This window comes from Cydia strobilella, chromosome 4, assembly GCF_947568885.1.
Source record: "Cydia strobilella chromosome 4, ilCydStro3.1, whole genome shotgun sequence".
In the NCBI taxonomy this organism is placed as follows: domain Eukaryota; kingdom Metazoa; phylum Arthropoda; class Insecta; order Lepidoptera; family Tortricidae; genus Cydia; species Cydia strobilella.
Window position 1 is genome coordinate 10,523,265 of NC_086044.1, and position 12,618 is coordinate 10,535,882.

The window sequence follows — 12,618 nt, forward strand, 5'->3', positions numbered from 1 at the left end:
CCTTGCCCCCTCTTACTCGTACTAGAGGACTGCTTTCCTAAATTTTCCTTTCATGGTTATTGACAGGTATCAGCTTACGAAGTAAAAGAAAGAAAGAAAAACTTGGCAGAAAGGGTAGACGATATGCAAGTGACGAATATATACCTCGTCACGAGGGTGTGCCGGTGGACGAGGAGGTCAACTACGGATCTTGGACTAGATCAGAGTGTTTCAAGATTGAAAGAGGCTTACTGACATTCGGGTACGTTTATTGAAACTTTTTTTCCACTTCTTAATATGACGTAAATGTATAGATGAGAAGATGTTAACTCTACATAGTCTACATTCTTCACGTATGTTTCCTTCTTAATAATTTTGTAAATTTGACTTTACAGATGGGCGCGGTGGGACGAAATTATTGACAAAAATCAATTTAGAAAAGGTTGGACTCTTCCTGTGATAGAAGATTGTGCCCGTATTATCGTACGTATATATTTGCCTTAATTTATTGTAGTTATTATTTTAGAAAATATTAAAACTGATTTATTCATTATTTTTAAATTAATTAATAGTTATTATTTTCGAAGTAAAACTTCTCAATGATGACTTGCCATGCTAATACCGAGAAAGTTTCAGATTTTCGCTGAGTTCAATGTGCTTTTCTGATTATACAACTTGTAATTAAAGGTCCACATTTACATGTTGTAAATATATTAATATGATGTTGTAATAATTGTCATAACTGTTACTATGGTCTTCATTCAAACTTATAGGTCCTGTATTGCCTGCGGCACTACAAAGGGGACGAAAAGATTAGAAATTTTATTTGGGATTTAATTGAACCCTGTGAAAATGGAGAAGTAACAATATCTCGAAATCATAGTGGCCTTCATAATCCTGTTCCACGAGGCAGAAATGCAAAAAAGAAAAACCGGCCCAAGGACTTACCAAAACCCAATGATGTACCAAGGTGGGAAGATCCTAACCACTGGAGTTCGATAGAAAAATATGACTGTGAGGCATATTTGGAATCTAGTTATAAGAAGCATTTGTTTAGACATGCAAACAAGTAAGTAAAGTTTTCTTCCTTTATTTTAACCATAATCATATGACCCTGAAAATTAAATTGCATAATCCAATATTGTTGTGAAATTAGATTTATGTAATGTTTGACATAATTTTGTTACCTCCCAATACTACCTCCTACCTCCCATCTTTTTCATATGGATTTCAAAAAAAATACAAACAAAAACTCGGTTTTAAGTTTAATGATTATAATTTTAATGATTCATTTAATTTTATCTCTAATAATTTTATGTAATAATGTCATGTGATATGATCCTAAGTTGGTCGAAATAAATGAATTAATTATTCTCATTTACTAACAAAAACATGTGAATCTACTCTTTTTCCAAGATCCGTATGTAATAGACCAATAACATCTAATTGAGTAACAAAAGATTTTGTTTCAGGGTATTGCTGAGGGTTCGCATGATGTATTATATTAAACATGAAGTTATTGGTGATTATGCCACCCAAATTGAGAGCGGAATACATGCCAGGTGAGTTAAAATGATCATATCAAAAATCTTAACAAATAAAATACATACAAACATCACATTAACAAAACGAATTTCAGACATTGCCTGAGAAATACAGACAAAATCACACTTTTTAAGCACAGAACAGGATTCGGCAAAAGAAACATCGTGTCGGAGGGAGCACAGATGTACAGTAACTTATCTAGTGAAGTGAAAGCACTTTTAAAACCATATATCTCTTTCTTGCTTAAAAAGATAAGTAATTGTGTACCAAATCTAACGCCACTTCCACTGATTTTACCAATCTAATGAGTAATGACACTTCCACTGACTTTACCAATAATAACGGGCTTGATAAACACTTCCATACTGACAGCCAAAGTACCTTTAGTCTGGAAGACAGCCATAGTTCGCCCACTTTACCAATAATAACGGGCTTGATAAACGCTTCCTTATACTGACAGCCGAAATACCTTTAGTCTGGAAGACAGCCATAGTTCGCCCACTTTACCAATAATAACGGGCTTGATAAACACTTCTATACTGACAGCCGAAGTACCTTTAGTCTGGAAGACAGCCATAGTTCGCCCACTTTACCAATAATAACGGGCTTGATAAACACTTCTATACTGACAGCCGAAGTACCTTTAGTCTGGAAGACAGCCATAGTTCGCCCAATTCCAAAAGTAAATGACCCAAGGGACCTAAAAGATTTGCGCCCTATTAGTATCTTACTGTACCTGTCGAAAATAATGGAAAAGGTAGTGTATGATCAAGTGTCAAAATATTTAGAATCTAATAATATTTTACCCGAAAACCAAGAAGGCTTTAGGAAGAAACGAGGTACTTCCACAGCCCTCCTTGATGTCGTTTATGATTTATGAGGTTCTGCCAGCGCAGGATATGGAAAGGGTACGATAATGGTATTATTAGATTTTTCGAGGGCATTTGATTGTATTAACATCTCGCTTCTGCTTTCGAAATTACGCTATTATGGTTTTGATGATCATTCAGTACGCTGGTTCGAAAGTTACTTCAAAGACCGTAAGCAAATCGTTAAACTGACGGGTGGAGATGGTTCTTGTTCGACGTCCAATCCATGTCCGGTGAATAGAGGAGTCCCTCCCTCAGGGATCCATTCTAGGACCCCTTTTGTTTATCCTTTATAGCAGTTAGTTATAAATTGTATAAAGCATTGTAAATACCAGCTATATGCAGGGACCGGCCCGCTATCCCTTATCGGGGTTTTATAAGGGTATTGCATAAGGCTTAACTCACCATACCCTTTCCCAGACGAAACCCTTTGTTTTGGTTTTAAAAACCCTTATATAAAGCTACCACATTTGAGTAATCGGTAGCCCAAATACCCTTACAAAACCCTTATCATCCGCTCACCAACACCTTGCATATTGCTTATAAGGGTTAGCCTTATAAAGGGCTTCCCTTTTAGCATATAAGCGTGCTAATTTAAGTCGTCTACCTTGTTCATAAAGCACACATTACTTCGAATCCGAGCGATCGTCGGCGGCGACGGCGGCGTTCTTTGACTAGGCACGTATTTTCTTTCCTTTTCATACACTACCGTAGATATATACTAATCCTGTCTCTTTCACGCAAAGGGAAACCTTTATAAAAAGCGCTTAAAGATAAGGGTAACCCTTATTAAGGGCTAGCCTTATTTTTGGTTAGCTTTTCGGTAAGGGTTAGTCAAAGGTAAGGGTATGAATGGGCTTGCAGTTCAAAAGGGAAAGTCTTTCAATGTGTTAGCCGTGTTTAAGTGTTGCCCATTGAAAGGGTTTTATCGCGGAAAGGGTTGTCCGGTCCCTGGCTATATGCTGATGATTTACAAATATTTTTGTCTTTCCACCCGTGATATCGCTTAGGCAGTAGAAGTAGAAAAGGTAAATGATGACTTAAAACGATTATCAGAATGGTCCTCTATAAATTGTCTCGTACTAAATCCAACAAAGTCTAAATACATGGTGCTCGGGTCTCAAAAACAGGCAATTGCTATTATTAGTAAAGATCCAACTATACTGGTTAAGGGTTGATCGTGTCGATGAAGCAAGAAATCTAGGACTTTTGTTTGACACAAATCTGAAACTGTTTATATCGCTTAAAACTTTTATATAACATCCGAAACTTTCTCAGTTTTGACCTCCGATTGAGACTGAATCCTTGGTTCTGCAAACTGAATTATTGTCTAACTGCATACGGCCCATGCCTTCTGGCTCGTTCACAGCGTCTCATTCAAAGAGTACAAAATGCTTGCGCGAGATATTGCTTCTAAATACCTCCTAGGACGCACATCACACCGTACCTAAATAACTCGGATACGTTAAAAATGGCCGGTCGACAAGAGCTTATGTGTACATGCCTGTTATGTGACACCAAAGATAGATATAACTCCGTAATAGATGGATACAGTCTAAGGAAAAAACGTGCCTCGAAAATCACGAAAATTTGATTCTCGATCAAAGGGCGCCACTAGTTTTGGCCTACACTCGTATAGAGGGCGTTGACGGTTTCGTTTGTTATTTATAATTTTAACGCATATCAGTGAAAGAACATGGATCAAAATCATAAAAATAATTAATGCAAATAAAAAAAATCATTTATCCATATTTAAATACATTTTATCGTATTTTTATAAATATTTATTTTTAGTTTTAAAGTGTGTCGGCAGATGGCAGTGAATTTACTGGGGTTACAAAATTTACTATGACAGTACCGCTCTAGTATAAGTTACTCTATGGTGACACTATCCAAACGAAACAGCCCTCTTATCTCTATAAAAAACTCGTATGGCTCTCTAATACCCACCACCAACCTAGAACGTCACAAGTGGCCGTTTTACTGGTTCCCAGGCACAGTTCCGCTGCTTTTAGAGGGAGTTTTCGGTACCGTGCAAGTAAATCCTGGAACAATATTCCTCCACCGATTCGTCGCTCACGAAACAAACTTAGCTTCAAAAACAAATATCGTCTACACCTTTTAAACGAACAAAAAGAAAAAGGCCGAAACTCCCTAGCTTCATTTTTGATGTTTCTTTAAATGTACTTCATGTAAAAATAATAATACAGATAACACAATATAAAGATATTGCCGCGACTTGCATATATACACAATTACACTAACGCAACACTTACATAAATACTACATGAACTTGAACATAAGAGGCCGGTGTCGATTTTTTCATCAAACCCTACGTGTGGGGTATCTATGGATAGGTCTTCAAAAATGATATTGAGGTTTCTAAAATATAATTTTTTTCTAAACTGAGTAGTTTGCGCGAGAGACACTTCCAAAGTGGCAAAATGTGTGTGTAACTTCTAAAATAAGAGAATGATAAAACTGAAAAAAATACATGATGTACATTACCATGCAAACTTCCACCGAAAATTGGTTTGAACGAGATCTAGTAAGTAGTTTTTTTTAATACCTTATAAATCGTAACCCGCAATTTACCTTTCACTCACGTTTCACATAAAAAATACATTGTTAAAATTATGTAATGTACGGAACCCTCGGTGCGCGAGTCCGACTCGCACTTGGCCGGTTTTTACTCGGACTCACTAAATTAGTAATGATTTCTTTCCTGATGGACGTTTAGGAAAACGCGCGTAAAGCACTGATTTTGTCGCTCTTATTTGTAAATTTCGTAAAGTTTGAACTGCTAAAAATGGTAAATTTGTATTACACATATTCTGTACTTGACCTTTATCAGATTACATTTTTGTTATAGGACTTAAGGAGCCCACTGACTATCAGTCCGCCGGACGATATCGGCCTGTCAGTTGTTCGGAACTGTCAAATTTTTGTTCTAACTGACCGGCCGATATCGTCCGGCGGACTGATAGTCAGTGGGCCCCTTACGAGTTCGCGGAAATGAAAGTTAAACGAATTCAATTTTCTCCAGAAATGACTTCAAAACAAGTGACAATTTCTCTGAAAGTCGACTTAATTTCAACGTAATTTTTGATACTTAAACAATCTACAACATTTGCTGAAACTATTCTTATACATCAATTTGTATAATTTACCACCATATTTTTTTGGTGAATTTTTGAAAACTACCCCTTCTCTTCATATATTACCGGTGACGCACGCTCGCGACTTCATTATTAAAAGGCAAGATGAGAAAACGTGCTAATAGAAACCAATACTTGTTATTTAGATATTACGTAACAAAATAGTCTAAGATACGTTATATATGGTCGACCTTCACCCATACGTCTGACGGATGAAACTTATATTTTATGAAAGAAAATATGTCCCTGAACATAAATAAATAGGGTTGCCTAATGAAATATGGTCAAGGCTATTTTTAATAAATTTTTGAAAAAAAAAATTTTCTTCAAATTTCACCGATTTGTCGGACGAACGGAATAAGTTCCAATGGAAAGTATACAACTTCTACAACATGAATAAATTAGGTTGCCTATGTTTTTCCGGTCACTATTATGAGGTTGCCGTGTTTTTAAACAGGTGAGATAAAATCGATAATTGCACCCATCTGTCTGACGCTTGAGTTATATATCAAAATAATGGTAATTTTATTGCGAATACAATGGTGTAGGGTTGCCTGCAAAAATCCGGTGACAAATAAGGGTTGCCAGGCTTTTAAAGAAAATAAGAAGGAAAGACTTTTAGCGGTAACTCAAAAACGGCTTAACTGATCACGATTATTTTAACTATTTTCGAATGTGTTATTAATCACTATTTCTGTGAATTTTTTCATAATTTTTGGATCAATGGTTCAAAAGTTAGAAGGAAAAACCCTTTTTTTTCCTTCTAAATAATTATTTCCGAACTTATTCACTTTATGAAAAAATATTGTTCAAAGACCTCTATTTATTTTGAAATACCTATCCAACGACACCCCACACCATAGGGTTGAAATGATAAAAAAACTGTCACACACATTTTGTTTCTTTCAAAGCGATTATTACCGAAAATATTCACTTTATCATAAAATTATTTTCTAAAACCCCTATTTATTTTGAAAGACCTATCCAACGACATCCGACATCATAGGGTTGAAACGAAACAAAAAATCCTTACATACATTTTGTTTCTTTCGAGGCGATTATTTCCGAAAATATTCACTTTATCAAGAATTGATTTTTAAAAACCTGTATTCATTTTAAAAGACCTATCCAACAATATCCGGCACTATAGGTTTCAAATGAAAAAAAATCCTTACATACATTTTGTTTCTTTCGAAGGGATTATTTCCGAAAATATTCACTTTATCTAAAATTGATTATTATTATTATTAAATCATTTATTCTCATGTAACTGTGACACATACATTTTGTTAGTAAAAACAGTTTCAAAAGGGTTAGTACCTAAGCCTAACAACAATTATATCTATACCTAAACCTACACACTTAACCTACACGTTACCACTGTATGGAGCCCATTGGAGAATGTAGCCCCGCACAGTTTAGCATTAGCGGACAATCAGGCTTATCCGCTATCATTCTTAAGATGATGTTGGGACTGTCCCGCACCCGGCGCACCAGGGATGCGGCGCGCCTGCGCAAGGTCGTCTGAAAACAATCAACGCGCGCCTCCGCAAACATTCCTGATGGGAAGCGAGGCAGTCCCACAATCACCCGGAACGCGTTATTATATTGGACACGGAGAGCCCCATAGGCCCGCTGCGAATACTGAACCCAAAGGCTGCATGTATACAGGGAAGTACAGAACGCTCTAAAGAGAGTGATCTTTACCCCCCGGAGCAGCCCGCAAACCTTCGAGCTATCGTATTCGCCCGCACCGACAGGGCCCTCCGTTCCCGTTCAATATCCATGTCGTCCTTGAGGTCGGCCGCCACAACATGACCTAGATATTTAAATTGGGTTACTCGGTCCATCCGACTACCATTGAGATAGATTGCGGGAAACTCCGAAGACCTGTTGCGGCCGCTCTCAAAGACCACATACTGGCTCTTCTTCTCATTATATTTGAGCCCGTGACACATCGCATAATCCTCACATACCTTCAGCAACCTACGCATGCCACCGACCGAGGCGCTCAGAAGCACCATGTCGCCTGCGTAACTGATGTTATTTACACAGACTCCGTCTATATGGCATCCGACATGGATGCTGCTGAGCTCCTCGATGAGTTCGTTCACATACAGGTTGAAGAGCGTTGGTGAGCTTAAACCCCCCTGCCTTACCCCACACTCCAACCTGTACTCGTCCGACAACGCATTTGCCCATCTAACGCAGTTGACCTGGTTTCCATACCAGTACCTAAATATACGTACCGTTTCCGGTGGTATACTGGTTTTCCTTAATTTTTCCCATAGTATGTCATAGGAAACCAGGTCAAATGCCCTAGAAAGGTCCAGGAAACATGCAATCACCGGGGTCTTACTCTTGGTGTAATACTTGACAGTATGCTTCAGACACAGTATTGTAGATTCTGTAGACAAGCGCGGTCGAAAGCCAAATTGGTTGTCATGCAGTTTTATATGCTTACTTAGTTGCGAATATTTTGGCTATAATCATCGCCAGCGATATCGGTCTGTAATTATTTTTGTCAGCCAGGTCCCCAGTTTTGTTTTTAACTACAGGAACGACGATAGTACGCAACATATCATTAGACAGATATGAATGTCTCACGCACAGTGTAAAAAACATTGCCAATACCCTAGATATGTGAGGACCAGCGTTTTGAAGGTGTTCGATACTGAGCCCGTCATGACCCGGGGATTTGCCTCTTGACATTGATTTAATGACTCTATCGATATCCTTGGCCGTAAACCCCGTGCCTGGTTTTCATTGGAGGTCTCAGTCACAAACCCCTCCATCAGCGATGGACCTAAGGGAGATTTTAAAAAGAAATGATCTTTAAACAGGTTCGCGATACTTTTGGGCTCACTTACGCCATCAACACTAACCGGGTGACGAGCCATAGGCTTTCTTTTGCCTGTGGACCTCCAGAAACCACGGAAATCCTTTTTAGAGTGATGAGAGGTGATTTTGTCCATTTTAATTTGGTTGTGATGATTTTGACACCATTTTAATCGTGATTTAAAGATCTTACGACTCTCAACCATCTCTTTAAAAAGACATCCGCTTTTTGGTGTCCCACCTAATGTCCATTCATGAAACCTTTGCCTGGCAACCCTATGAGCGCCGCTGACAAACTTATTCCAGCCCACTACCTGCTTTTTATCCCTAGTTCCTCTCTCAATCCTCCCTGTAGTCGCCGAATTCCTTAGAGCATTAATTATGTCACTATACAGATTATCCAGAACTTTTTTGTGCACACAAATTTAACAATAGTTGTCCGCACAGGCCCTTAGTTCGGTTGGGAAATCAATACATTTTAACATCTGATGACATTGTTTAGAATACATTTCAACCTGCTCTAGTGTTCTCTCTCCCCAACAATATCCGGCACTATATAGTGTTGAAACGAAATTTTTTTGTTTACATATATTTTGTTCTTTTAGAAGCGATTATTTCCTAAAATATTCACTTTATCCCTATGGTGTTGGACGTCGTTGGACAGGTATTTTAAAATGAATAGGGGTTTTGAACAAACATTTTTTGATAAAGTTACTGTTTTCGAAAATAATCGCTTCTAAAGGAACAAAATATATGTAAAAAAAATTTTTCGTTTCAACCCTATAGTGCCGGATATTGTTGGATAACTCTTTTAAAATGAATAGGGGTCTTCAATAATCAATTTTAGATAAAGTGAATATTTTCGGAAATAATCCCTTCGAAAGAAACAAAATGTATGTAAGGATTTTTTTTTTTTTTTCATTTCAAACCTACAGTGCCGGGTATTGTTGGATAGGTCTTTTAAAATGAATAGGGGTTTTCCAAAATCAATTGTTGATAAAGTGAATATTTTCGGAAATAATCACCTCGAAAGAAACAAAATGTATGTAAGGTTTTTTTGTTTTGTTTCAACCCTATGATGTGGGATGTAGTTGGATAGGTCTTTTAAAATAAATAGGGGTTTTAGGAAAACATTTTTTGATAAAGTGAATATTTTCGGAAATAATCGCTTTGAAAGAAACAAAATGTGTGTGACAATTTTTTTATCGTTTCAACCCTATGGTTTGGGGTGTCGTTGAATAGGTCTTTCAAAATAAATAGGGCTCTTTGAAGATTTTAGATGGGTGCAATTATCGATTTTAACTCGCCTGTTTAAACACGGCAACCTCATAATAGTGACCGGAAAAACATAGGCAACCTAATTTATTCATGTTGTAGAAGTTGTATACTTTCCATTGGAACTTATTCCGTTCGTCAGACAAATCAGTGAAATTTGAGGAAAAAAAATATTTTCAAAAATGTATTAAAAATAGCCTTGACCATATTTCATTAGGCAACCCTATTTATTTATGTTCAGGAACATATTTTCTTTCATAAAATATAAGTTTCATCCGTCAGACGTATGGGTGAAGGTCGACCATATATAACGTATCTCCTACTAAAACGTGTATAAATATATTTCAACGACTAAATCTATGAATTTTACGTTTTTGCTCCAAAATCGACACCGGCCTCATAAGGTACGTCTGCAATAATCGAATTTAAACTATCATAAGACATATTAACTTAACTAACTTAGCGGTAACTTAGAGGGCGGGTTAACATGTCGCGCGAGTGACTAAAAATACGTGAGTGAAACCGCTAAGTTAGTTAAGATAAGGTACGTCATAAGTCATAAAACGTTGCACAAACTTTTATGTAAGGTCCTGGCAGAATATTAGCGATGTGGCTTGTCGCATCATCATGCTGAGCCAGCGCCAATTCTCTGCCACGACACATAACCATGTCCTTTTATGTTTTTATTTCCTTGTTCAGATCGTGTAATTATAATAGTTTTTCTTTCAATTTAATCTGGTTAATAAATCTCTCTTTGTAATTATTACCATGTATGTTGTGGAAATGAATAAAGTGTTATCTATCTATTTACCTACAAAAATAATTAGTTATTTACATCCAATTTCAACTATAGTCTATTTTATTCAAATCTTAACCCTGTAGGGGTAGGCATTATTGATTAGTTAGGTTATCTTAATGATAACTTTTCGTCTTTAAAATTAATAAAATTTAAGTATAATTTAAATAAAATAAAAACATGTGATTCGGGTGTTTGACCATTGATAAAATTGGACGAATACAGGATTCTCCCCTTCTAAAATAGACTCCTTGAGATACATCAGCATTAAGTCATTTTCTACTTCGCTAAGTCGCTGCATTAATAAATGTTATATGTTAGCTCGCTGGGCATGCGTGTGCCGCGGGGCGTGGACAGCGCGCCGCCGCGCGTGTGGTGGGACACGGAGTGCGACGTGTCGCTGCTGGTGGGCACGTACGTGCACGGTTACGAGAACTACCTCGCCATGCGCTCCGACCCGCAGCTGTGCTACGTCGACAAGCTCGGCCCGCCCGACGACGCCGAGTGCACCGATATCAAGTGAGTACGATACTAATGAGTGCGAGCGACGTGTCGCTGCTGGTGGGCACGTACGTGTACGTTTTTATCACTAATGGTTGTTTCAGAGTTATAAATAAAAAATAATAAAAATAAAATATCTTTTATTTCAGGGTTTTTATGGATGTTATCTGTGTATACAAGAATATGAAATGGATACCCACAATTTTTTTATACCTTGTATAAGTATTTATTATTTGTTCCATTTTCAACCAAAAGGGTACTTATTGTCGCTTATCAGTAAGGCGCTATTTCCATATAGCTTCAATTAGAAATCAACCTTATCGACAAGCGACAATGTGGTACCTTTTGGTTGAAAACGTCACATTTTACTATATAAGTATGTATATCATCGTCTAGTTACCCATAGTACAAGCTTTGCTTAGTTTTGGGGCTAGGTGGATTTGGTTTAAATTGTTCCCATATATTTGTTTAATTTAATCATATTTGTGACATATTAAAGTTTTAGCGGATTTTCGTATCTGAATATCTTCGGCCCATAACGGAGGCGTCTCCTAATTAAAGCTTTGAAAATTTGAAAATATCTCATTCAAACATTCTTAATATCTCAATCGCTCGTTTAGGAGTGAAGAAAGAAAGGTCCACGGCAGCGCAGTCGGCGACGAAGACTGCACGGACGACGTGTCGAGCGGCGCCGGCGCCACGTCGCCCGCCGCGTCGCCGCGACCCGACGACGAGGGCGCCAGCGGCCACCAGTGGCCCTCCATGCAGGACCTCAACACCCGTCTGCGCCGCCTCATCACTGCTTACCAGAGGAACTACAAGCGCGAGGAGCTCAAGTTGCAACAGAAGGCTAAGGTGCGTAGCGGAATACATCTATACTAACAGAATATTAAAAAAACTGGGAAACAATATATTATTTATACAGTAAGAGTAACTCACTTTTTCAAGAAAATCGACATTCATTAGAAGCTTTTATTTAGTTTCTCTTGCTTGTTTGTATCTATTCAATACTTGCAAGCTAAATTAGGCCCCCACTTTCCATCATTTGATCGATTTGAAACTTCACATACTTATGCTGATCTAATTGATGGACAATAGAGATATTAGAGATCGCCATAGGAACTCTGTGATAAGACAGCGCAACTTTAGTTTGGGTTTGTTAAAATTGACTCTCACCACATAACATATGCTACACCCACGCTCGCCAGTTATGAGATTGTACATCCCACGGAAGTGTGAAGGTCGCGGCTTCCTAAACGCCAAAAATCTCCACAACCGCGATGTGTGCAATCTGTATGATTATTAGTCTACTGTAGAAAGAAAAGTACAGTGAGCAATAAAAGCGTGTATAAAAAATGAAATGTTTGACAATAAAACCAGGGGGGTGTCAGGGGGGGTGCGCAGTTTAGGTATATTTGGCCGGCGTACCACGCGGGAAGCGTATTTACAAAAGCTAAACTATTTCAGTCACGCCTCAGATTATAATCGGGGAGCTTTTGTTTATGCATATTAGTTAACAATATCTATACCATTTCGGTAAAAAGTAGTCACTCAAATGGATTAGCTTTTTGCTTACATATTTTCAAATATTATTCACGACAAAACCTAGATGAGTTTAGTAACGTCAGTTATTATATGATATCTAAATTTTAATAAT

The 12,618-nt window shown here is 37.7% G+C and overlaps 1 protein-coding gene and 1 non-coding gene across 2 annotated transcripts in view; both read left to right on the forward strand.

Moving 5' to 3' along the window:
- The window catches only part of LOC134740617 (chromodomain-helicase-DNA-binding protein 7-like), a 48,850-nt gene that overhangs the window by 19,084 nt on the left and 17,148 nt on the right, over positions 1 to 12,618 (forward strand). The window contains exons 7-12 of the mRNA XM_063673149.1: positions 67 to 241; positions 375 to 462; positions 753 to 1,048; positions 1,452 to 1,541; positions 10,782 to 10,979; positions 11,582 to 11,816. Of these exons, the coding sequence (XP_063529219.1) occupies positions 67 to 241; positions 375 to 462; positions 753 to 1,048; positions 1,452 to 1,541; positions 10,782 to 10,979; positions 11,582 to 11,816 (1,082 nt within the window). The remainder of the gene's footprint in view (positions 1 to 66; positions 242 to 374; positions 463 to 752; positions 1,049 to 1,451; positions 1,542 to 10,781; positions 10,980 to 11,581; positions 11,817 to 12,618) is intronic.
- Positions 574 to 678, forward strand: LOC134741200 (small nucleolar RNA U6-53/MBII-28). Its single transcript, XR_010127866.1, has one exon. It is a non-coding gene; the product is annotated as a small nucleolar RNA U6-53/MBII-28 (small nucleolar RNA).